The 26362-nt window shown below is 46.0% G+C and overlaps 1 protein-coding gene and 1 non-coding gene across 4 annotated transcripts in view; one reads left to right on the top strand and one right to left on the bottom strand.

Moving 5' to 3' along the window:
* The first annotated feature begins 517 nt into the window (after positions 1-517).
* On the top strand, positions 518-589 carry TRNAC-ACA (transfer RNA cysteine (anticodon ACA)). Its single transcript has one exon. It is a non-coding gene; the product is annotated as a tRNA-Cys (tRNA).
* A 3678-nt stretch (positions 590-4267) lies between these two features.
* FLI1 (Fli-1 proto-oncogene, ETS transcription factor) overlaps positions 4268-26362 on the bottom strand; it is a 131963-nt gene continuing 109868 nt past the window's right edge. For all 3 annotated transcript variants that reach the window (XM_070365244.1, XM_005896986.3, XM_070365245.1), the window contains 4 exons: positions 12016-12081; positions 10258-10317; positions 7500-7547; positions 4268-6258 (listed from right to left, as the gene is read on the bottom strand). In XM_070365244.1, the coding sequence (XP_070221345.1) occupies positions 5729-6258; positions 7500-7547; positions 10258-10317; positions 12016-12081 (704 nt within the window). In that variant the 3' untranslated portion in view covers positions 4268-5728. The remainder of the gene's footprint in view (positions 6259-7499; positions 7548-10257; positions 10318-12015; positions 12082-26362) is intronic.

Below are 26362 nucleotides of genomic sequence, written 5' to 3'. Positions count from 1 at the left end.
TCTCCTTCCAAAGAGACTAAGCACCGCTGACAGCCTCATCAGTGCTGCTGATGGAGGCAGATCCCCTGACAGGCGTGGAGCAGTTCTCAGCAGCAGAGGAGCCTTGCCCAAGGGTTGCTCCCCAAAGCGGTACCTTTTCAGTAGTTTCTAAGGTGACCTGTTTACATGATGGCTGTTAATAATAGATTTTAGAGGAAGTAAGAGTGCGAAACCAAGCCCACAGACCACTTACAGAAAGCACTGCGTATGGTTTGGTTTGGTTTTGTTTCTAATTTCCTCCCTCACTGTTGCCTTGGCCTGGCAGCTCCTTGGCTTAGGGCAGTCAGATTTTTTTTTTTGCCCTGGCATTCTGAAACCTCATGCCCTCATTTGGTCTAAGCTAGTAACAACCCGTGTGAGGGTCCACACTTGATGCATTACTCATGGACTAAATGAACACTGTACACATGGATGGCTCAGGAGCATGTAGATTTCATTGGTTTAATAAAATAGCAATCATCTTAGGTGTCTTTGAACTTCCCTGGTGGCTCAGATGGTAAAGTGTCTGCCTACAATGCAGGAGACCCGGGTTCGATCCCTGGGTTGGGAAGATCCTCTGGAGAAGGAAATGGCAATCCACTCCAGTACCCTTGCCTGGAAAATCCCATGGATGGAGGAGCGTGGTAGGCTCCAGTCCGTGGGGTCCATGGGGTCGCAAAGAGTCGGACACGATTGAGTGATTTCATTTGGACTAGGTGTCATTACATTTCTAGTGGTCACTGACCATTAAGAATGTTGCAAAACAACAGATATTGAAAATATAGCTTCCCTTGCATGGGAGTCAACAACATTTTTTGACACCCCACCCCCCCCACACACAAAATGACTTCTTATTCGAAAGGGCTGTTGAGAGCTTCTCAAACTATGGGGAAGACAGTTTCCATTGGAACTTCCCACAGGCTTGCCATGCTCCTCTCTGCTTGGCATGTGCTTTTGCCCCCTTTTAATTGCTTTCTTTTCTTTTTTCTGTTTTCCAATGTTGTGTTCATTTCTGCTGTACAATGAAGAAAATCAGCTATATGTACCCATATATCCCTTCCTTCTTGAGCCTCGCCATCCCTCCCACCTCTTTTGGTCACCCAGAGCACCGTGCTGAGCTCTCTGTGATGTTCAGCAGCTTCTCACTAGCCATCTATTTTACAGATGGTGGTGTGTATGTGTCGAGGTTACTCTCCCAGTTCATCTCCCCCAACCCTGCCATGTCTACGCAAGCGTTCTCTAAGTCTGCCTCTTAGACTAAGACTCAAAGCACTTCATGACATCTGTACAGAATGGTTGAGTAGGGGAAAGGTTGGATTAGTAGCCAGGATGGTGAAGTTCCTGTTTGTCTTTCGTGTCCAATCAGCCAGCTCCCTTGTAGTAAGTTAGTAAATCGTAAATCTGAGCACTGCAGGGAATAAGTGCCAGCCCTCACTCCATGCGAATGCTTCTAAGGAAATGGTGTCCTGGTCCTGTTATGAGTGGACCAGGTTTCCAAGCGTAGAATAAATGATTGGGAAACGAATTCTAGGGGCAATTGCCAAGTCGCTTCAGTCGTGTCCCACTCTGTGTGACCCCGTAGACTGCAGCCTACCAGGCTCCTCCGTCCTTGGGATTCTCCAGGCAAGAACGCTGGAGTGGGTTGCCATTTCCTTCTCCAGGGGCAATATTAGATCAAATTCTAAGACTTTGTAAAGGTGATGGACCTTAGCCAGTGCTTGAATAGCCAGGGCATATTAAGAAAACCTCTTAAAAGGATGACCTCCAATGCCTCACCATCCCATCTTTCTCACAGAAGTCAGAAGTGTGTGCCTTGATTTTCCCTAATGAATACTTAGCAGATTTCAGAATTGGTGAGAAAACTGCTTGCCTGAGATAGAGATTTGCAAGAAAATCCAGCTAGACTATTCTTAAACATCCCTGGCCTTTATCATTTCTCTTTCTATGCTTAGGCCACTTATACTAAATTTTTATTTTCTGCTTTCTTAGAAGTCCACTAGGAAATCCCTATAGAAGTATACATACAAACTTATTCCTCTAAAGACTAATATCCTTGTTGAGTATTGACAGTGGGAGAAATGCAGTACAATGAGAATAGGAAGAAACAATTAGAATTTCATCTGCAATTTATTTTTCTATCACTCCTAAAATTTTTATATTTTTGTGTTTGTTTTATAAGCTAAATAACAACATAACAGTTTTATATATGCTTTATAAATTAATGTACATATAATGAGAACGGTAACTCAGCTGGTTAAGTATCCACCTGTAATGCAGGCGACCCCGGTTCGATTCCTAGGTTGGGAAAATCCCGCTGGAGAAAGGATAGGCTACTCACTCCAGTATTCTTGGGCTTCCCTTGTGGCTCAGCTGGTGAAGAATCTGCCTGCAATGCAGGAGACCTGCGTTCAAACCCTGGGTTGGGAAGATCTCCTGGAGAAGGGAACGGTTGCCCACTCCAGTATTCTGGCCTGGAGAATTCCATGGACTGCATAGTTGATGGAGCTGCAAAGAGTCGGACACGACTGATTGACTTTCACTTTATATATACTTTATAAATTAATGTATATATAATGAGAATACTTACATTTTTTAATGGTAGGGTACACATTAAAAAATTTAGACACATCACTTCTTAGCCTTTTGGCTAAGATCAAGTGTCAAAAATTTAGACACTAAAATTTGGAACATGTCTCCTTTCGTTTTGTTGTTGCAGTTGCTTACTTGTGTCCAATTCTTTGTGACCCCATGGACTGCAGCACGCTAGGCTTCCCTGTCCTTCTCTATCTTATGGAGTTTGCTCAAATTCATGTCCATTGAGTCGATGATGCCTTCCAACCATCTCATCCTGTCACCCCCTTCTCTTCCTGCCCTCAATCCTTCTTTCCTTTCGTTTAAGTAGACAAGTTGTCTAGAAGGTACTCGGTGTCACCCTAGGAAGTCTACTGGGTGACCAAGGCTGTGAGTCTAATTTTTTCTCACAACATCAAGGACTTTCCAGGGCTCATTCATTTTCATTATGAAATAGAGGAAATGAAAATGAGCCAACTCACAGTGAAACGACTTGAGGCAAATTTCTTCCCTGGGAAGAAAAAAGATCTTAAAAATCTGCATGAGCCATAAACTCCTGGCACAGGACCAGAGGAGGCTGGACCATCTTATTCTCTGCTGGAGTATCGATTCCAGCAGGATTCTCTGCTGGGGGAATGGCCACTTGGGTTGGAGATGCTCGGAGGATGCACGAGTGAAGTCCAAGGTATGAGGTCTACCCTGGATGAATCTGCTTGTATGGATATGTGTTCCTTGACACATATCCATGGCCTTGGCTCCCTCCTTTAAAACCTTTTTCGGCTGGAGGAAGATTTAAATAATATTTTAAAAAATCTCTGCAAGCATCATCAACAATGTAAAGGTTAATTTTAAGTATCAGTTTGACTGTGGCCAAGATTAAACAGTATTTCCGGTATGTAAGTGTGAGTGTTTCTGAATGAGATTAGCACTGAGTATGTGGACCCATTGAAGAGGACTCCTCTCCCTGATGCAGGCCAGAGGGCCCCCTCTAATCACGGAGGGTCTGAATAGAGCAAAAAGCAGAGGAAGGAGGAATTCACCCTCGGGGCTCCCTCCCTGCCTGCCCAAGCAGGACTTTTCTCCTGCCCTTGAACTGAGATCTATACCATCAGCCGGTTTCCCTGATTCCCCTGAATCCCACACTACTGGTTTCCCTTGAGGGCTTCCCAGGCAGCGCAGTGGGTAAAGAATCTCGCTTCAGTGCAGGTGATACGAGTTCAATTCCTGGATTGGAAAGATCCCCTGGAGGAGGGCATGGCAACCCACTCCAGCATTCTTGCCTGGAGAATCCTTTGATGAGAGGAGCCTGGTGGGCTATAGTCCACAGTGTCGCAGAGAGTCAGACACGACTGAAGCAACCGAGCATATGCTACACATGGCTTCCCTAGTGACCAGCTTCAGACCGGGTGAATTCTTCAGCCCTCACAATTGCATGAGTCAAGTCCTCGTAATAAAGTTCCGTATATATATCCCCATTGGTTCTGTTTCTCTGGAGAGAGCTAATACAAACAACACTAAAACCCACATAATTCTATACTTTCTGCTATATGTACATGTGAAAAAGTTTTCACGGTGCCAGAAGAGGTCAGTAGGAAACTTTCCCTGGGAAAACCCTTGGACCTGGGGCGGGGGACAGGGGACAGAAGGTTGGTTGTAAATAAGAAAACGTTCTCTTCAGTTCTGAGAGAAGAAGGCACAATTTATTTAGTCAAATTATTTTACACCATAGTCTTCACGGACAGTTGTCAACTTAACACTTAATATAGTTTAACAGAGTCAATGATTACCTGCAAAATTATATATATTTTAATATCTAAAAAATATATTGTATATATAAGGCAGAAAATCCCTCGTATCCACAAGGGAAAGTTTGGTTGCTGTTTTCCAAGTTGTTATGATTGCAGTTCAGTTATTTACAAACATCTCCAAAGCAGTTAACGGTTTAAAGGGGATGCCTTGACTCGCTTCTGCTCATTTGTTAAATAATTACAGTGATTCTCTTTCGGGTAAGTCAGTGACTTCAAAGCCCTGTTCTCTTTTCTGCAACAAGTCACATTATGCTTTTTTAAAAACCAGCTATAAAAACGTACAAGCAGCCCAAATGTACAGATTGACAAAAAGATGTACAAATTACATTTAAAAAAAATAACGACTGATTTGATAGGAACACTGTATCTGTGACCGAGGTCAACTCGTTTCTTTACTCTTTTTCACTTTTTAATTATTTACTTTTAACACTGTGAGATATAGGAAAATAACTCTGCATAATTTATACAGTAAGTTGCCTTGTGGTTGGTGGACCCGGGACTGATCGTCTGACAAGCGCACAGCACTTGCGAATCTGTTTGTGTTTAGAAATCCCTAGGACTTTTCAAAGTACTGGGACCCATGGTCATTATTTCTTTTTTTCAGTTATTTACTTCTCTGGCTTTTCAGGAATGTCTGTATTTGCATTAACATCTCTTAGTTCATATTTTGACTACTTCTAGACAGAATGGTCAGCCTAGCGCATATTTACTGCCCACTGAAAGGGATTCTGCAATGCCCGTGGCTTCTTAAATACACACTTGTTTCTTTCTGTTAAATTCCAGTTGGGTGAAAACTTCACTGGCCTTACAACCAATGTTCCAGTTGCCCTCCACTGAGTTAGGTCTTCCTAAGATAAGATGATAAGCTTCCTGCCTCTAGTTCACTAAGCCTCAAACCAGAGCATAACTGGTTAAGTCCATGACTCTTTATCCTACTGAACCCTTCAAGGTTCAAGATGAGACCCGTGTGTCTGTAAGAAACTGTTTTTGGTCCTAAAAATATAAATCTACATACAGTTTCTTTCCCAGAACCATGACACAACCATTCCAGTAATCTAAATATTCAACTCATAGGTTGACAGGAGATTGGGACTCCAAACTGGCATACTGGCCCATGGAATTATCCACCTCTTTGTTCAAGGTAGAGAAAAGCAGGAGTTACCAATGTTAAAAAAAAAAAAAAAAAGAAGAGTTGTTTTTAAAGAACAGGTACAAAAGTTCTATCCAACAAGAAAGAGCATCCAGTTTTGTTTTCTCTCCAAGGCCACGTAAGTCCAAAGGGAGGTGTAAGGGAGGGGGCTTCAGCGAGAAGGCCACCGATGAGGAAGCATCTAGTAGTAGCTGCCTAAGTGTGAGGGCACGTGGGTGTTGGGATGGCGAGGGACGTTGGGGTTGGGGTAGATGCCCCCCGTGGGGGAGGTCCAGTATTGTGACGCCGCTCCGAAGAAGCTGGAGGACGTGACGGGCATGGAGGACGGGTGGGGAGGGACAAAGTTCACCTTCTGTTGGTGGGTGTGGTAGGAAGGCACGTAGGAGATGTCGGAAGGGTACTTGTACATGGACGACTCGGTGGGATGCGGCTGCAGAGCCTGGGCGATGCCGTGGAAGTCAAATTTGTAGGCATACCTCTTGCCGTGCACTTTGGTCATAATGTTTTTATCGTAGTAGTATCGGAGGGCCCGGCTCAGCTTGTCGTAATTCATGTTGGGCTTGCTCTTGCGCTCCCCCCAGCGCCGGGCCACCTCATCGGGGTCCGTCATTTTGAACTCTCCGTTGGTCCCCTCCCAGGTGATGCAGCTGGCGTTGGCGCTGTCCGAGAGCAACTCCAGGAGGAACTGCCACAGCTGGATCTGCCCGCTCCCTGCGGGAGACAGAAAACAGGCTCCGCCTGAGAAATCAGAACCTGATCCTAAGTGCAAGGGTCCACTCACCCCAGACAGGAACCCCAGGATCTCCGTCTACAGTCAGAATCCACTTCTCAACCAGACTGGCATAATCATCAAGGTTAGATCTTTATATAAGCCGCCCCCAGCCTGGTGAAATTCACCCAGAGCCAGCTGTGTGGCTTGGGGCGAGGCACGCCCCATCCCTTTGGGGGAAGATGCTTGCCTCTCTTCTTCTGTAAAGGCCTGAACCACTGTCTACTCCTTATTCAGTGCTGGCCTCCCTCAGAGTCCCAGGGGAACATGTGACAGCACTTTAGGCTGAAGCAACCTGAACTGCTCCTTAGCTTTTGTGCTTGGCTCTCTGCTCTAAGTTCCACAGAGAACATGGGCACAAAGAAAAAAAAAAAGAGGAGAGCGAGCTGGTGGCTTTCTCACCCTCTGAGCAGAAACGGCCTGGAGACAGGAGCAGTGGGACTTCCCTGGTGGGACAGTGCTGGCCTCGCAATTCCAAAGGGCCTATTAACTCACACAGGAGGTGGGCTTGGTTCAGAACTCGCTTGAGTTACCTGAATCACAAACCCTTAAAATACACTGTTGAGTTTATTTTATCTGCAACCTCTTACCTAGGAAGCCAAGTAATGCTGCAATACCACCTAAAGTGAATACTGAGACAGCTTTAGAATATGTATTCACCGAGAGCTTGTTCCTTGCCCTTCCCACACCTACCCCCTCTATCTTTCCCTGCTGAAACTTATCTCAACCTCATGCACATACATGGGGCTAAAATGTTTGTGGTCCAGAGGCATCTTCAGCTTATGGATATCATCACCGCCTAATGACAAGCCCTGTTCTCTCCTTGTGCACTAGAGAAACAGGGGTCAAACAGTTCAAGGAAAGGCATACATGTCCCTCCCTGGTCAGGTGTCTGAACTGAGGACACCTTGAAGTGAAGTCGCTCAGTCGTGTCTGACTCTTTGCGACCCCATGGCCTGTAGCCTACCAGGCTCCTCTGTCCATGGGATTTTCCAGGCAATAGTCCTGGAGTGGATTGCCATTTCCTTCTCCAGGGGATCTTCCCAACCCAGGGATCGAACCCGGGTCTTCCGCATTGTAGACAGACGCTTTACGTCTAAGCTGCCAGGGAAGCTTCCCTTAGTGATCTCATAAAACTATGGAACATTCTGGAACACAACCTCTCAGGCCAAAGTAAACTCACCAGGATTGGCTAGGCGACTGCTGGTTGGGCCCAGGATCTGATATGGATCTAAGGAGACAAGAAAAGAAATTTGCTTCACTGTTATGAAAAATATAAAAACAACAGCATTAACAATAAGAATACCCCTAAGGGTTTCTACTTTTATTTTGAGATCATAGGAAAGCCTGATTTCAGAAAACTGCACTGCTTTTACTTGTAAACCTTAAAGACCATGATCAGAGTTATGGTCTATATCCCCATTATTACAGAAACAACATGTAATTGTGATAGTATCATTTTTTCATATTTAGTGTCTACAATTTATAGATAATACCTACAATAGAATAATAAAAAACATTTGGAAAGGAGCTAGCTGATATCCAGTCACATGAATAAGAAGTATGGCTTATTAAAAGAGCTTAAAGTCTAACAGTGTCTTTGTAAAGGTCCTACAACAGTCTTTGTAAAAATTTATTTATTTATTCCTGACCATGCCATGCAGCCTGTGGGATCTTAGTTCCCTGACGAGGGATTGAACCCATGGCCCTGCAGTGGAAATGCTGAGTCTTAACCACTGGACCACCAGGGAATTCCTTTGTTGCTGTTCAGTCACTCAGTTGTGTCTGACTCTGTGATTGCATGGACTGTAGCCTGCCAGGCTATTCTGTCCATGGGACTCTCCAGGCAAGAAAGCTGAAGTGGGTTGACATTTCCTTCTCCAGGGGATTCCTGACCCAGGGATCGAATCCATGTCTCCTGTGTCTCCTGCATTGGCAAGAGGACTCTTTATCACTGAACCACCTGGGAATCCCTGACTGGCCTTTAATAGCTCTAACTATTACTAACTATTACATGTCTCTCTTTTTCTGATGCAGCATAAAAGACACATGCCTGGAAATCAAGTAGCCTGGGTTCTAGCCCAACTAAATTATCAGCTAAATAACTCAGTGGACAATCTCTGGGTATTGCTTTTCTCCTCTGCAAAATGGTAGGTTTGGCTCTTGGATTTTTCAGTTCCCTTCCAGTACAACCTTCTATGATTTTAAGCTTGGAAATGTTGACACCAACCAACCACAATTTGTATTTTAGCCATAAAATGATTATATATTTATATACACACACCCACACACACACATATATATATATTTGAATTTCTTTTTTTAAAATAACATCTCTTTATTTACTTATTTTGGCCTTACCATGTGGCATGTGTGATCTCAGTTCCCTGACCAGGAATCAAACCCCTGCCCCCTGCAGTGTAAGCATGGAGTCTTAACTACTGGGCTTCCACAGCAGTCCTTAAAATGATTATTCTTAATATCTCAGTTTACATAAAACTTACATGATAGTTTAGCCATAAAAGAAACCTTTGCAATACTGACATAGTGAGGATTGTCTTCTTCTTTTCAGCTGAGATAGATCATGGGAGAGAGCTGGATCACAGCTTGGTGATGATGTCATATGTTTGATACAATTTTACAATTTCTATATAATTATAATTTTAAAAAATCAACATGATTCAGGGGTTTTTGCTCACAACCACAAATTAACTTGAAGAGTCCTTAAGACCTCTCAATCTACCCCTTTCTATCTATACAGTGACAAATATTTGGGGGAAGGTAATTTGGCCACCTGATGTGAAGAGTTGACTCACTGGAAAAGACCTTGATGCTGGGAAAGACTGAGGACAGGAGGAGAAGGGGGTGACAGAGGATGAGATGGTTAGATAACATCACTGACTCAATGGACATGAGTTTGAACAAACTCCCAGAGACAGTGAAGGACAGGGAAGCCTGGCGAGCTGCAGTCCACGGGGTCGCAAAAGTCAGACAGGACTGAGCAACTGAACAACAATGTCTAATTTTGTTGTTGGGGACTTTTTAAATCCTCCATGTCAAATCCTCTCTGACTTGTGTTTCACAGTCAGCAAGTTCTCAGCCTTCCTGAAGAAATGCAGGTCAACTTTCTACGCTTATCTTCAATGGAAATGGAAAACCAAGTATGTTCACCCAAAGCAACAGCATGTTCAGAGCTTACTCTAAATGCGTCCCAAGAGAGACTGAGCTGGGCTTGGGAGGGTACACATGGCAGTCTTCAGATTCATGAAGAACCTTCACAGAGAACAAGAAGACCTTTCCACGGGGCAAACTGGGAAGCCTGAATGGAAGATACAGCATTGGGGGGACTTTGGCTCAAATGGTGGAACTGAGCCTGGTTAGGTATTGAGCTCCCATAGCTGTAAGTATTCAAGTGGAGATGATGCAGTCATAAGACTGAGATGTTACAGGATGTTGTAGACCTCCTGAGATGTTACAGGAGGATGTTGTAGACCTAGATGTCTCTAGGTTCCCTTGCCATATGAAGAGTCTCCAGTTCCATGGTTTTCAAAGTTGCTCTGCCTTAACTGTTAGGGAGATTCATTACAGGGATGGAAGAAGGTGAAACAACTTGGGAGTCTGGGATGATAGCTCTCATATTCCCCAAATCCACCTGTGTGGCTTCTGGCAAATCACTTCACCTCTTGAGATCTCGGTTTCTTTATTTTACAACATGAAACATGTTAATCTTGAGGTTCCTTTCACTTCTGATATGTCATGAGTCTCTCCACATTCCAGGGCTGGGTGCGCCATGGACAGATCTAGCACAGTGTCAAATACAGGACTCTATGAAGAACAGTGCTGACAAACACAAGATACTGTCTAAATCCTCCTCTGCTGACCACGTGGCACCAGTGGCCGCACAGGAAACAAAGGAGGGTTCGAACATCATGGACAGGTACCTGGTTGGGGCCGCTGCTCAGTATTCTTACTCATCGTTTGTGCTCCAGCAAGGGGGGGACCTGCGGCAAGAAGAGAAATATGGTAAGTGGAGCCATTCTCCACGAAGGGGAGGGAACGTCTCATCAAGCACATCCCCACCGAGCGGGACAACTGTGCTTTCCCATTCACTCACTCCCTCACTCGGTCACTCTACTCATTTATTCATTTTATGTTATAAATATTTATCCAGAATCTATGTACTGGCACTGTTCTCGATGCTAAGGACCCAGCACTGAGCAAGGGGTTCCTGCCAGAGCTTACATTTTAATGGAGGAGACAATGATAAACAGCAATAAATACGGAGAAGGAGCATGTCTGATGGTATTGGGGCTGTGGATTTCATTTTTAAATAGAAAACTGAGAAAGGTCTTTAATGAGAAGGTGGCATTTGAGCGCCAGTCTCCTGCTCCTGTGTTTCCACATCTTGTGAGCTCCCCTCTTTGTGGCATCTCTTAGTACACCCTTCCTGCTCCTGCCATCATGTCACATATCCACGTTAGAGCTGTGTTGCTTCTTGCACTGTCTTTGGCTTCATCTGACTGGCATCCTCACCACTCCTCTGTCTTCTCACTGACCCTTCAAATGCTATTTAGCCAGTTTAATCTCCATAAACCACTTCACTCCACCATCCAAAAACCTCAGTGACTTGATGTTGACTAAAGCACTGAGGTCTATGGTCCGAGCATCTGTGAACCCCTTCCTCACCCTTCCAGACTTTTCTTTTCCTTCGTGCACCCTAAACTCCAGGAACCCAAGTCCTCCCTGACTCTCAGACATGTTGACCTTGATGTCTTTGCCTGAACCCGCCTCTCCTGGGAAGGCATCTTTCCCATCTCTCTGGGTCCAAATCCTGCCTCTTTCTAGAACCAACTCTTATGACTCCAGGTCCCTAAGGTGTTCCTGATGCCACCCGGAGAGAAAGGGGTGTGTGTGTGTGTGTGTGTGTATGCGCACGCGCGTGTGCTTGACTCCTCTCCCCTCCTGGAGAGACTGGTGCATGCGGGTTCACCATGTGAAACCCACACTGCCCAGGGCTGGAGGCAGAGTAAACAGATAATACATATTATTAAAAGGGCTTGTGGCTATTGCTTGGGCATTAATTTTCAGTCCTAACTTCTTTCTTGAAAGAATTCCCTTCACCATCCATTTCTGTGCTTGATATTTTACCTCCTAGAGACAGCAAGATTGACACGTTCTGGGTCAGGACTTTATGAATCATTCTTTCCCCTGCACTCTTCACAGGAGATTCTGGGTCAGATTTCAACACAAACTGATGTCATATCACTAGCATCTCCTCATCCGGTTACCACCCCACCTCAACGTTCCACGAAATGAGGTAGAGATGTTGGGAGGATTCTATCCTGACAATTAGGGAAGCAGGTGAAGTCATGGAGGGTCATTATTGAAACTTAAATGGCAGAATCCAAATCCAGGGATTTTTCATTCATACAGAAACTTGTCCTAAGAAACTTGACAACTTCAAACATTCTAAAGCCAAATGCAGTGAAACAAAACTCAAAGGTCTGAGTGAAAATTCCATTATCTTTCTGGGACTAGGTATCACTGACAAGTTCTACATTGGTAATTAATTTTGATGTCCATTCAAAAAGCAGAAAAAGAAAATGCTCACTCTTCTCTTCCTTTCGCTTATGACCCTGTTCTCCGCCCCACCCCAGAAAAAGGTTTTCCTCCCAAAGAACAGAGTGACGTTTACTTACTTTTGTTGAGGCCAGAATTCATGTTACTGCCCCAACCTCCTCTCCTGACTGAGTCATAGGAAGGGTCTAGTGGAAAAAAACAGAGATACATCAGCCTCAATAGATGCGGATCTGAGCAAATGCCAGGAGATGGTGGACAGGAGAGCCTGGCATGCTACAGCCCATGGAGTGGCAGAGTCGGACACAACTGAGTGACTGAACAACAACGAAAGCATCTTCTGCTCTTCAGAAAGGTTGCCTGAAGATTATCTTTTAGTGATCCAGAAAAATTAAATTTAACTTAGCAATAACCTCAAGCATCACTAAATTCCAGAAGTGCATTTCCCTGGGGCAAATGGGGACGGACGGAAGTAACACTGCCACACTGATTGGGAGTCAAAAGGGGTGGAAAGAACCCTGAATTTGAAGTCACAGGGTTGGTTCAGGTTCTATCCTTCCATCATTTGTTGTGAGACCTTGGATGAATCCAGACATCCTTGGGCCTCAGCTTTTCAAAATATGTAATTAAGAGTCTTCTCTGGTGGTCCAGTGGGTAAGACTTTGTGTTCCCAATGCAGAGGGCCTGGGTTCAGTCCCTGGTCAAGGAACTAGATCCCACATGCTACAGCTAAGAATTCACATGCTGCAACTGAAAAGAAAAACAACAAAAAGATCCTGTATGCTGAATCTGAAAGTAACCCTGCATGCCACAGTGAAGACTGAAGATCCCATGTATTCCAACAAAGACACGGCACTACCAAACACTTTTTTAAAAAAATATGGAAATAAGATTTTACACGATTTAATCTACCTTGAAGGGTGTGCAAATGTTATCAACTGCATATCTGTGTCCTCCTCAAACTCATATGCAGATGTCTAATCCCCAATGTGATCGTAATAGGAGGTGGAGTTTGGGAGGTAATTAAGTCTTAACTGTGGGGCCCGTAAGAAGAGGGTTAGTGCTCTTATAAGAAGAGGTCACAGAGGTAGCTTGCCTGTGTGCCTCCTGCCATATGAGGGCACAAGAAGAAGGCAGCCATCTGCAATCCAGACGGGAGGGCCTCCAACACCTGACCATGCTGGCACATGACCTCAGACTTTCAATCTCCAGAACTGTCGGAAGTTAGTGTTGTGTATAAGCCTCCCAGCTTATCATTCTTTGTTATAGCAGCCCCAAGGGATGAAGACAGGTAATGATCAAATGAGATAACACGTGTGAAGCATCTTATAAGGCATTCTACAAACATAATCTAGGTTTAGAAAGAAAAAAAGTGTCCAAAGCCTGTGTTGCAAAACCCTTTAAGCAGCTCTGCGGAGATGGTCATGTCTAGATTAAAGGCTCATGGACAAACTCTCATAGCAGTGCCTTGAGGCCCCAGCAGTGATTTCAGCCTCTCATTCCAGCACATGTTTGGGCACATTCTGGATTCTCATTGGCCCCTCAGCTTTTCTGTTGATAGTGGGGAGCTGGGTGATGACCACAGCCAAAGGAAAAGGGGCAGAGGTGTGGCTGGACCAAAAACAAGGGGCTGGAGAGACGCTTCCCACCTGGACTGCAGAGAGGCTTCCAAATCACCTTGGTGGACACTCCATTGAACCTGAACATTCATGATCCCAACCCTTTTCTTGAAAGAATCCACACACCTCCCTAACCTTGTGCAGAAACTGCTTAACCGACTGGCTGGAAACATCTTTTCCTTTCTCACGCTGTGAGTCCCGTGGAGACATGGAGCAGGAATAGCAGAAGAGCTTAAGGATATAGAATTATGACTTTCAAAGTCTTTCCATGGACAACAAAGAAACCATAAAAACCATCCGGACAAATGGAGTGCAAACCTCATCAAACGACTGTCAGACGGGGTGAAACGCAAACCATCCCCCTCCACCCCTTCTGAGCCTCACAAACAAATTAGAATAAGAACTGTGAAGATGGGCTGGTTGGTCCCATGGCCTGTTCTGATTGTTTCTGGCTAAGAAGAACCAAACTACAGGACCAGATTTTTGGTGGAAAAATCCACGTGCAGATGCTCATTCCTCCTAGTTTTGGAAATTACAATCTTCAGCAATTGCCATGAAAAGCAAAACAGAAAGTGAGGGGATGGAGATGGGAAGAAGGGGAGGGAAGGGGGCAAAAGAGACAGACCTGGCTCATTTGAGTTGAGTTGTCTGTTTTTATTTTTGACTCTTTTTTTCACAATTCCTTCTGCAAATAGATTCCTGTGCTTGCTTAAAAACAAAGCAGAACAGAAACAAACAAAGAACCTAACTTGTTTACAAGCTGGGGTATGTGGTTGAAGGTTCTCATGGGTATTTTCTGGACTGTCTGGCAGGGGGCAACAGTGTGTACAAGGCTGGGGTGGGGGACCTTTGCGGAAAGGCCAGGTTCTTCCAAACTTCTTCTTTGGGGTTGGGGTGCTGGTTAGGCCTCCAGGCATTTGTCTGGGACTGATTTCTGCAGTGGATTGTGTATTTGGCTATAGAGTGCAAGTGAAAGAATATGAAACAAGTCCACTATTCTTGCCTTTATTATTTTTATTATATTAATTAGTTAGCTAAAATTTTTATTGGAGTATGTTGTGTTAATTTCTGCTGTACAACAAAATGAATCAATCATGTGTATACATATATCCCCTCTTTTTTATATTTCCTTTCCGATTAGATCACCACAGAGGACTGAATAGAGTTCCCTGAGTTGTAGAATAGGTTCCCATTAGTTATCTATTTTATACATGTGTGTGCAATGGCAGCCCACTCCAGTACTCTTGCCTGGAAAATCCCACGGACGGAGGAGCCTGGTAGGCTGCAGTCCATGGGGTCGCTAAGAGTCAGGCACGACTGAGCGACTTCACTTTCACTTTTCACTTTCATGCATTGGAGAAGGAAAGGGCAACCCACTCCAGTATTCTTGCCTGGAGAATCCCAGGGACAGGGGAGCCTACTGGGCTGCTGTCTATGGGGTCGCACAGAGTCGGACACGACTGAAACGATGCAGCAGCAGCTGTGTGCTTAGTCGTGTCTGACTCTTTGCGACCATATGGACTATAGCCCACCATGGGATTTTCCAGGCAAGAATACTGGAGTGGGTTGCCATTTCCTCCTCCAGGGGATCTTCCCTACCCAGGGATCAAACCCACATCTCCTACACCCCATGCATTGGCAGGCAGGTTCTTTTACCACTGAGTCACCTGGGAAGCACCATTTTATATGTAGTAATGTATATATGTCAATTTCAATCTCTCAGTTCATCCCACCCCTCCTCCATCCCCCTTGTATATCCATACTTTTTTTGTTCTCTATATCTGTGTCTCTATTTCTGCTTTGTAAATAAATAAGATCATCTATACCAATCTTTTCATATTCCACATATATGCATTAATATACAATATTTGTTTTTCTCTTTCTGACTTCACTCTGTATGAAAAAAAACATGATTCAAAAAGACACACCGCAGTGTTCACTGAACTGTTCACAGTATCCAGGACATGGAAACAAAGTTGTCCATCAACAGAGGAAAAGGATAAAGAAGACGTAGGACATATACACAATGGAATATTATTCAGCCATAAAAAGGGACACAAATGGGTCATTTGTAGATGACCCTGTCCTTGCCTTTAAATAGGAGAAGATAACAAATAGAAGACTGTGAGTCTGTACAGGTCATGTGCCAAAGGAGTGCTGGAGATCCTGGGGGTGAAGGAGGGAGAAGCCAGTCTAAGTGGGGCCGGGTGGCTTGAGTGAGGCCTCTTTGGAGAGAAGAGAGCATGCATCAGAGGTGGGCATGTGGCAGATGTGAGCAGTGAGATGTGAATGTGTCGGTGGGAGACAACCACCTGTGGGTCTGCAGTTGGGGGGATGAGGTCAGGCTCAAGACCGTGTCCACAGCTGATCAACAAGCTTAGTGGCCCTGGGTCACAGGCCGCAGAAACCAGGAGAGGCCCCTGCTACTGCTGCTAAGTCACTTCAGTCGTGTCCGACTCTGTGCTGCCCCATAGACAGCAGGGATTCTCCAGGCAAGAACACTGGAGTGGGTTGCCATTTCCTTCTCCAATGCATGAAAGTGAAAATTGAAAGTGAAGTAGCTCAGTTGTGTCCGACCCTCAGCGACCCCATGGACTGCAGCCTACCAGGCTCCGGAGAGGCCCCTGGCAGGTGGCAATACCGTGAACACACGATGTGGTGGAGCAGGCAGCTCGTGGTGGATGGATGCAGTGGGTACCGGGGGGACGAGAGGTGAACCTAACAGGAACGGAATAGAAAGTGGAATAGAAAGTGACAAACTCATGCAAAGAGAAATAGCAAATCACCGAGTTCCAGGAATTGGTGTGTGTTATCTGAAGTTTTGACTTGACTTGTGACTTACTCTGCACTGATAAGATCTCTGACTCAGAGTTTTCGAAGCAGTTTTTTTTCTCGATCTTAATTTACTGGAGGAATCAATCCATCCTCTCTGAAAGCTATGTTATATTCATTCAGAAGAAACTTTTTTTTTTAAGGCCCACCTTAAGGCTTTGGCTATAGTTACCATCGACTTTTACCAGCTATTCCTCCTATTCTTTTTTTAATTGAAGGATGATGGCTTTACAGAATTTTGTTGTTTTTCTGTCAAACCTCAACATGAATCAGCCGTAAGTATACACATATCCCCTCCTATTCTTTTATTCTAACAGTCAGATCAGATCAGTCACTCAGTCGTGTCCGACTCTTTGCGACCCCATGAATCGCAGCACGCCAGGCCTCCCTGTCCATCACCAACTCTCGGAGTTCACTCAGACTCATGTCCATCGAGTCAGTGATGCCATCCAGCCATCTCATCCTCTGTCATCCCCTTCTCCTCTTGCCCCCAATCCCTCCCAGCATCAGAGTCTTTTCCAATGAGTCAACTCTTTGCATGACGTGGCCAAAGTACTGGAGTTTCAGCTTTAGTATCATTCCTTCCAAAGAACACCCAGGGCTGATCTCCTTCAGAATGGACTGGTTGGGTGTCCTTGCAGTCCAAGGGACTCATAAGAGTCTTCTCCAACACCACAGTTCAAAAGCATCAATTCTTCGGCACTCAGCCTTCTTCACAGTCCAACTCTCACATCCATACATGACCCCAGGAAAAACCATAGCCTTGACTAGATGGACCTTTGTTGGCAAAGTAATGTCTCTGCTTTTGAATATGCTATCTAGGTTGGTCATTCTAGCAGTAGAGGCATGCAAAAGTTACAGGACACCCGGATGAATTCCCTGTAACCAACAGAGCGCAGGTCGTGGCTGGATTTTTCTCTAGTGGTTGATACTCTATCAGAGGAGTGTCTGACACCTCTGTCTTTTCCTGTGATGCCCTGGGGGTCTGGGGGAAGCCTGGTTGAGAGAACTTTTGAGGTCCCCACCAACCCTAAAGTCCTATAGTAGGTACCAAAAAAAAAGTGACAGAAACAGAAAGGCCACGAGCAATCAGCCTGAAGTGCTTCCTCCAGCGAAGGTAACAGAGCAATAAATAGCATTGGTCATGCCTACAGCCAAGGGTCCCGGAGCAGAGTGTGAAATCAGAGCAGCAGAGGCCACAAGGCTCCCTTCCCACGTGCTCTTTCATTTCCACCCACTTGCATGGAAAACCCGCCCCTGGAATCTGAGTCCACGGAGGACACCTGGGTCCATTTACTGAGGACTTTAACAAATGCTGTCAGTGGGCACTGGGGTACGTGAGGGCACCTACTAAATGGAAGTCTGAAATGAAAGCCAGTGTTTTTGGATTAAGTCCTACTGCAAGGATAGAGCTGAAGATGGGGAAGGCCAAGATCAAGAGCTAAGATCTGGCATTCTGCCTTAGAGGTTGGAAGCACCAGGGCAGCCCTGCAGATTAAATGAGATACCCAGGCAAACAGCTGGCATGGTGCCCAGCACAGAGTGAAACTCAGTGAACATTAGCAAGTAATATTATTGCAATTACTGCTATATTTGCGTCATTAAATACCTTATGAATGCTCAAACCCAGAAACAGGTTGGCCAGCCCTACCAAATATACATTAACCCGCCTCCCTTTGCTTCCATCCATTGTACTTTGCTCTACTTATTTTTCCATGTATTGCCTAATTTAATCAAGTAGGCTATGGTTTTTCCAGTGGTCATGTATGGATGTGAGAGTTGGACTACTGGTCATGTATGGATGTGAGAGTTGGACTACAAAGAAAGCTGAGTGCTGAAGAATTGATGCTTTTGAACTGTGGTGTTGGAGAAGACTCTTGAGAGTTCCTTGGACTGCAAGGAGATCCAACCAGTCCATCCTAGAGGCGATCAGTCCTGGGTGTTCACTGGTAGAACTGATTTTGAAGCTGAAACTCCAATACTTTGGCCACCTGATGTGAAGAGCTGACTCATTTGAAAAGACCCTGATGCTGGGAAGGATTGGGGGCAGGAGGAGAAGGGGACAACAGAGGATGAGATGGCTGGATGGCATCACCGATTCAATGGACATGGGTTTGGGTGGACTCCGGGAGTTGGTGATGCACAGGGAGGCCTGGCGTGCTGCGGTTCGTGGGGTCGCAAAGAGTTGGACACAACTGAGCGGCTGAATTGAACTGAATTCATGATGGTTATTGTCTGCATCTCCCACCTGAATGTCAAGTCCATTAGGATCAGGACCCCTCTTTGGTTCTCTGATAGAACCAAGCACCCAGCCCAGAGCACGCACACAATAAATATTCATTGAATGAATGAATGAGTGCCCAGCCAACATTTTCTCCTTCTTGCTAAATAGACACACTTCCTCTTGTTGTTGACTATTTTCCTAGCTGATGGGCATTCTAAGCCTCTGCCCAGACTTCTCCCCACTAAATGAAGTCACCAGGTGATTCCAGTCTGGGTGTGTGCCCAGTCACTTCAGTCGTGTCTGACTCTGTGACCCCATGGACTACAGTCAGGCTCCTCTGTCCATACGGCTCTTCAGGCAAGAATACTGGAGCGGGTTGCCATGCCCTCCTCCAGGGATGCCATGCCCTTCCTGACCCAGGGATTGAACCTGAGTCCCTTATGTCTCCTGCACTGATAGGCAGGTTCTTTACCACTAGCACCACCTGGGAAACCCATTCCAGTCTGGGTGATGGGTGATATATGAGTGTACACAGTTAACCCGGGCTGCCCTCTGAGCAGAATGGCCTACAGTCCTCCTACAACAAAGCACAGGCAGAAAGCTGTCCCCACAGGAAGCCCAGGACTAGATGCCACTCATTCAGGTGGCCTGCTGTGTATCTTATATATATTTTAACAATGTCAGTGTTCAAATGAAGACTTTTTATTCCTAAAAGGCATACAAGTGAGAACTCAGCATGATGGTCAGTTCTGGTACCAGACACTCAAACAGAAATATATCTACAACCAAAATGGAAAAGCCTGGACCCAGGAGCTACCCAACAACTCAGAGTCCTGCACACTCTGCCTCCCTGGTACCCAGCTGCCCATCAGCATGTGGGCCGTTCTCCTGTGGGGTGTGCCTGGCTCAGGAGGCGGCCTTGAGTGTCCCCTGGGCACTGCTGTCTGCTTTCTGAGAACTGACTTCTGAAAACACACACTTAAGCAGGCGACCAAGGGTGCGTGTGTATGTGCCAAGTCACTTCAGTCATGTCCGACCCTTTGTGACTCCATGGACTGTAGCCTGCCAGGCTCCTCTGTCCATGGGATTCTCCAGGCAGGAATACTGGAGTGGACTGCCATGCCCTCCAGGGGATCTTCCTGACCCAGGGATCGAACCCACAGCTCATGTCTCCTGCATTGGCAGGTGGGGTCTTTACCTCTGGTGCCACCTGGGAAGCCCCTGACCAAGGGTACAACAGGTGTAGCTGGTCTCAGAACTTTTGGGTGGCAGCAGATGCTTGATCAGGAGAAAATCACTTTTTACTTCAGTGATGCCTTCTACCCCCGGCTTGATAATGAATCTTATAATAAGCTTTTTCAGAGGATCTTCCCAGAAGGGCTCTGCCTGGAGCTTATGGTTTCAGGCAGTCCTGACATCCACTCTGGCCAAAGCTGAGAAAGACTGAGCCTCATTCTGGGCACTGCTAGGCATTGTGGATAATTCAGCTTCACGTATATAATGGTCTGAACAGTATCTTCATTATAGCATGTCTGGTGTGGCTGACTTGACCTTCAATGGCCTCTTAGATTCCAGGGGAGCCTCCTGGGGTGGAGAAATATGAGCATGGAGATTTTTTTTTTTTTTTTCTGAAAACTCCTTGTGGGAAGGGGAAGACTTTCTCTGGACGTGACCTTCTCACAGACATCCCAGTGTTAACTCAGCTTCTGTGTGAAGCTGTTAAACGGGTCCTAGAAACCTGGCCAAACATCTCAGGAAAGCTTTCTTTCTGCTCTGATGCCGACGGTTCGCTGTCTGAAGGCCCAGTGTCCCAGGCAACACGCAGCTCCACATTCTGTCATGACCTCACCCGGGGGCCAGAGATGCAGGAGACGCGGGCACAAAAGCCTCTCTCTTCCTCCCTTCCGGCATGAGCCCGTGCTCTCGATTACTTGATGGAAAAAGATGAATATTCCCTGAAACTTCTCTTCGAGTTTCTGGTTGGCAGCACCTCACCCTGTTTATCCTTGGAAAGCCCGGCTTCTGAATGCAGACCTTTCAGCAGGACAGGCAAGGCCGCTCCAGCTCAAGGTAGAGGCTTCTCTCAGTCTGATCCAGACCTTTCTTGGGAGAGCGAGGTTGCCCAAGGAGAAAAGCTCTAAGAAAGGGAACCCCTGAGTCCAAAGCCCCAAGCTTCCCAAGAAAGAGCCAAACCCACCAGGAGGAAGACCCATTGCCCAAACGCCCCCATCTATAGGTAACATGTGTTTTTTTGTTGTTGTTTTATTGGGGGGTGGAGGGGGGTTCATGAGGCCTGTGGGATCTTAGTTCCTTGACCAGGGATCAAACCGGCACTCCCTGTGTTGGAAGGTGGATTCTTCATCACTGGACCACCAGGGAAGTCCCACGTACAGGGAAGACTGTACGTGAAGACAACATCCTTGCTGTTGGCAGAGGACTCAACGATATGGTCCTCCATAACCCCCATCCCTCTGAGGCCCTGGGGTATAAGAGGTCCAGCCTAAGAGGAGGAGCAGGTCTGGCTTGGCCACCAGTCCAGCTCTGCTTCTCTCTGGGCTCTTTCTTCTGCCCTGCCCAGCATGCCGAACCTTCCAGACTCAGGACCAGCCCTGTGCCGGCCACCATCGCCATACAGCCCCTGCCAGCCATCGTAGCAGACATCTGACCTGCTGGCCTGGCCTCCCACTTTCAAAGTTGTGCTAAGGCAATGGGCACCTGGGCTGTGCAAGGTCATACAGGGCGTGGGCCCCCTTGGGCAGACACCCTTTCTCTCCAGAAGGTCGGTGGTTATGCTTCAGATCCCAGCCCTGGCAAACGATCATCGTCAAAAGATTACTCTGCCTTTTTGAACCCCATGTTCTGCTTCTCTAAAAATATCAGTAACAGATGCTGCATAGGATTGCTGGAAAGATTAAATAAGGATTCGCTCAATGGCAATTTAAAAAATATACACAATATACACGTAGTCTATACAATCTTGCTTGCACCTCTAAGATGTTGGTCTTGGTGAAGTGAGGTTAGAAAGCTCACCAGGGAAAACCCTGAAAAAGAAGAGAAGCTGTAAAGGAGGAAGGAGAGTCCCATTCCTGTGCTCCGAGATCAGTGATTCCCAAACAGGAATAAAGTCTCGCTCTCTTTTAGAAGAATGGATGACAGCAAGTCTCCTACATATGAATGAGTTCCTTTCTGAGAGCGCGTTCGTAAGTCCAATCTGTTTGTAAGTCCAACACAGTTAGCCTAGGTACCCAGCTAACACCATCGTTATCCCTCGGTGCATCTTAGCAGTACTGGCCACATCACTGCTGCTCTTACTCTTCTTTCTGGACATCCTGGGCTTGAAATAAAGATGTTGTACCACCATATTCTATACAAGACTGTAAAGAACATGAAAACACAATTACCTGTAGAGGATGCTGGCACGTGAACTAACTTATGTGACTTGAAGTACAAACGCACGTTCACATCTTTGAAAGCTCACAACTTGAAGGTTTGTATGTAGGGGACTTGCTGTATCCTGGATCCCAGTTTAGAATTGCTGGCCTAGAAGCCAGTGAGGGCCCGTGGCTCTGGCTGCCTACTGGTCTACTACTAGCCTAGGTTTTACCCAGCATTCTTTCCGCCGCCCCCGACTGTCAGCTCCCCCAGCTTCCTGCCCAGCCAGCGCTTGAGCTCTGAGCTGGGTCCTCACCTCTTGGCAACTTCACCTACAAGGACAGCTCAGCCTTAGCCTTGGAGGCATCCTATGTTCTAAAGGGCATCAGGGGGTCTTGGCTTCCACGGAGACCTCAAGAAGAGGGAAAAATCCAGGCAAGGTTTGCCTCAAACTTGGAATGCATGGAGAAGAAAAAAAGAACAAACATCCTGGATCAGATTTCTTTTGCTCAAGGATCTGTCCTGGAATCCAAACAGCCTCGGAGCCTCGGAGCCAGCCCTGCTGCGTGGAAGAGAATGAAGCTACTGTTTCAGATATTTCACGTGAAGAAATATCTGAAAGGACACATGAGAGAAATGCTTAAAGAATGGTCAGCTTTCAAAGATGATGGCTGGAAAGGCCAGTGGTACTTTCTCTGCACAGCCTCACCCCGGTCCCACGAGGCTGGACCTGCTAAGGCCGGCCCCTCTCTGGCTCCACTCCTCCCACGGGGCTCTGTGTCTGAATGACACATAAGCCTCAATGACCTCTTTATTTTGATAAGGCCTCCAAGTGGGATTTGGAGGCCAGCCTTGTGTGGAAAAGCAATTCATACTGACTCCATTAGTTGGGTGTTTGCCAGAACTCCCCTCTACGTTAGGCAGTGTAGATGCAACTAAATTGCAGACTTCTTGGGTCAAATCTGTCTCAGGTTTAAGACTATTTCAGGTCAGAACAAGAAAACCTAACCGGTTGCTCACTTAGGTAACAGGCTTGAGATGAATGAGTGGCCATCTGTGTTCAGCCCCCTGGGTCCTCTGAGAGCCGGGATCTGATGTGCTCCTGTCCGCTTCCTTGGGGGGGTTGCCCTCACTCTCCCTGATTATTCGGGACACAGTCCTACATGTGATGCATGACTCAACTTTTGCATCTTTCCCTCCCAAAGTTCTGCGAAGGCTCACTGGTGAGGGTCTCATGGTATCACCCTCGTTTTGTTCAGCCTCCTGCTGTGATCCTTGGTGCACTTATGCCTCTCGCCTGGTGAGCATCTTTGGGAAGGGAGGGACTGTATCTTATCACCTGGTTTTCCTTTCCCACCCCCAGGTTCCTCTTCTCTTCCAGCATGAGCTATTGGGCCTAGCTGATATCTCATACTCCACAAACATTCATTCATTCAGCAACGTTTTAGTGAATGCGTATTATGGTGCTGGACCCTCTTCAGTGTGTGCAGAATGCATTGGTGGCCAAACACACAACCTTGCTCTGGGAGCTGACATTCAGAACACACAGTGCTGCGCTGTGCTTAGTCCCTCAGTCGTGTCTGACTCTTTGCGACCCCATGGGCTGTAGCCCGCTAGGCTCCTCTGTTCATGGGATTTCCCAGCCAAGAATATTGGAGTGGATTGCCATTTCTTCCTCCAGGGGATCATCCCAACCCAGGGACTGAACCCAAGTCTCCTGTGTCTTCTGCACTGCAAGCAAATTCTTTACCCACTGAGCCATCAGTGAAGTGAAAGTCACTCAGTCGTGTCCAACTCTTTGCGACCCCATGGACTATACAGTCCGTGGAATTCTCTGGGCCAGAATACTGGAGCGGGTAGCCTTTCCTTTCTCCGGGGGATCTTCCCAACCCAGGGACTGAACCCAGGTCTCCTGCATTGCAGGCAGATTCTTTACCAGCTGAGCCAAGGTTCAGTTCAGTTCAGTCACTCAGTCATGTCCGACTCTTTGAGACCCCATGAACCGCAGCACAACAGGCCTCCCTGCCCATCACCAACTCCCAGAGTCCACCCAATCCCATGTCCGTCAAGTCGATGATGCCATCCAACCATCTCATCCTCTGTCGTCCCCTTCTCCTCCTGCCCTCAATCTTTCCCAGCATCAGGGTCTTTTCAAATGAGTCAGCTCTTTGCATCAGCTGGCCAAAGTTTTGGAGTTTCAGGTTCAGCATCAGTCCTTCCAATGAACACCCAGGACCAATCTCCCTTAGGATGGACTGGTTGGATCTCCTTGCAATCCAAGGGACTCTCAAGAGTCCCAACACCACAGTTTAAAAGCGTCAATTCTTTGGCACTCAGCTTTCTTTATAGTCCAACTCTCACATCCATACATGACCACTGGAAAAACCATAGCCTTGACTAGACAGATCTTTGTTGGCAAAGTAATGTCTTTGCTTTTTAATATGCTCTCTAGGTTGTTCATAACTTTCCTTCCAAGGAGTAGTGTCTTTTAATTTCATGGCTGCAATCACCATCTGCAGTGATTTTGGAGCCCAGAAAAATAAAGTCAGCCACTGTTTCCACTGTTTCCCCATCTATCTGCCATGAAGTGATGGGACCACATGCCATGATCTTAGTTTTCTGAACTGAGCTTTAAGCCAACTTTTTCACTCTCCTCTTTCACTTTCTTTTTTTTTTTTTTCCTCTTTCACTTTCATCAAGAGGTTCTTTAGTTCTTCTTCACTTTCTGCCATAAGGGTGGTGTCATCTGCATATCTGAGGTGATTGATATTTCTCCCGGCAATCTTGATTCCAGTTTATGTTTCCTCCAGCCCAGCGTTTCTCATGATGTACTCTGCATATAAGTTAAATAAGCAGGGTGACAATATACAGCCTTGACGTACTCCTTTTCCTATTTGGAACCAGTCTGTTGTTCCATGTCCAGTTCTAACTGTTGCTTCCTGACCTGTATACATGTTTCTCAAGAGGCAGGTCAGGTGATCTGGTATTCCCATCTCTTTCAGAATTTGCCACAGTTTATTGTGATCCACACAGTCAAAGGCTTTGGCATAGTCAATAAAGCAGAAATAGATGTTTTTCAGGGAAGCTCCCAAAACACATAGTAAACTGCATCGTAAATTAGAAGCTGGTGAGTGCTATGAGAAAAAGAAAACGGGAAGGAGAGGGCCTCACTGATGACACAATTTTGAACAAAGAATTGGCCTGTCTAATGTTAGGAACATAAAACTCTCCATAGTGCCATGATTTTCCTATGAAAAGTGACTGGGTCACCCTAATTGATCTCAAAGCCCTTCCACAAAGTTAATCCCTCAGTGTCAGTTCTTTAGATGGTGAGAATTATTTTATGATAGAAGATGAAAAAAAAATTAGCTAAAAAAGTCAATAGTATCTTTTGTATGTTTGGATGAGAGCTAGTAAAAGGCGAAATAAGTCTGCTCTATTAGAGTCTGGCCACCTAATGTGAAGGGTCATTGGAAAAGACCCTGATGCTGGGAAAGATTGAAGGCAAAAGAAGAAGGGGTTGGCAGAGAATGAGATGGTTATATAGCATCACTGACTCAACGGACATGAATTTGAGCAAACTCAGGGAGATAGTAAAGGACAGGAGAGCCTGGTGTGCTGCAGTCCATGGGGTTGCAAAGAGTCAGCCATGACTTAGCAACTGAACAACAACAATTAAAGAGTTCACCAATTTTTTCATATTTAGAATCAAGGTATTGTTAAATCTATGGTCCCAGACTCATACTGACATAGGAAAGCCATTTAAACGAAGAAACTTAAAATCCCACACTTCCTATGCCTTGCTTTTGAGCCACCTCTAAAGTGGACTGCAGGGAAGAGCATTTCTCTGGGGTCACTGTGAATGAGAAATACACAAGTGAGTTCTCCCCAGTGGAACACTCAATCTTTGTGGCCAGCGCATGAGCCCCAGAACACCCCCACCTCTGTGTTCTGCGTTCACACATCAGAAGCACCGGGATTAGGGTTTGCCTGGTGGTCCAGTGGCTGAGACTCTGAGCTTCCAATGCAGGGGTCATGGGTTTGATCCCTGGTCAGGGAACTAGATCCCACATGCCACAACTAAGTGTTCGAATGCTGTAACTAAAAAAGATTCCTCGTGCTGCATATGAAAGTGGCAACTAAAGATCCGGAGTGCCACAACTAAGACCTGAGGCAGCCAAACAAATAAATATTACAGGAAAAAAAGCACAGGAGTTAAAGACAAAGAACCATGAGCAGGTGGAGTGTGGTCTCACTTACATAATAGAATCTGAGGCTTCTTTTCAGGCTGGAAGGGACTTCAGACATTATCTAAACCAGACATGCAAATTAGCACAGGCCTGGAGGCCCAAAGCCTGAGAGAAAGCATATGCGACCATATAAGAATTTTAATAGAAATTGAAAGTATGACTCACAGCAGAA

The sequence above is a fragment of the Bos mutus genome, chromosome 29 (genome assembly GCF_027580195.1).
Source record: "Bos mutus isolate GX-2022 chromosome 29, NWIPB_WYAK_1.1, whole genome shotgun sequence".
Taxonomy (NCBI): Eukaryota; Metazoa; Chordata; class Mammalia; order Artiodactyla; family Bovidae; genus Bos; species Bos mutus.
Note: the sequence above shows the minus strand (reverse complement) of the source record. Positions and strands in the feature narration are given on the sequence as shown.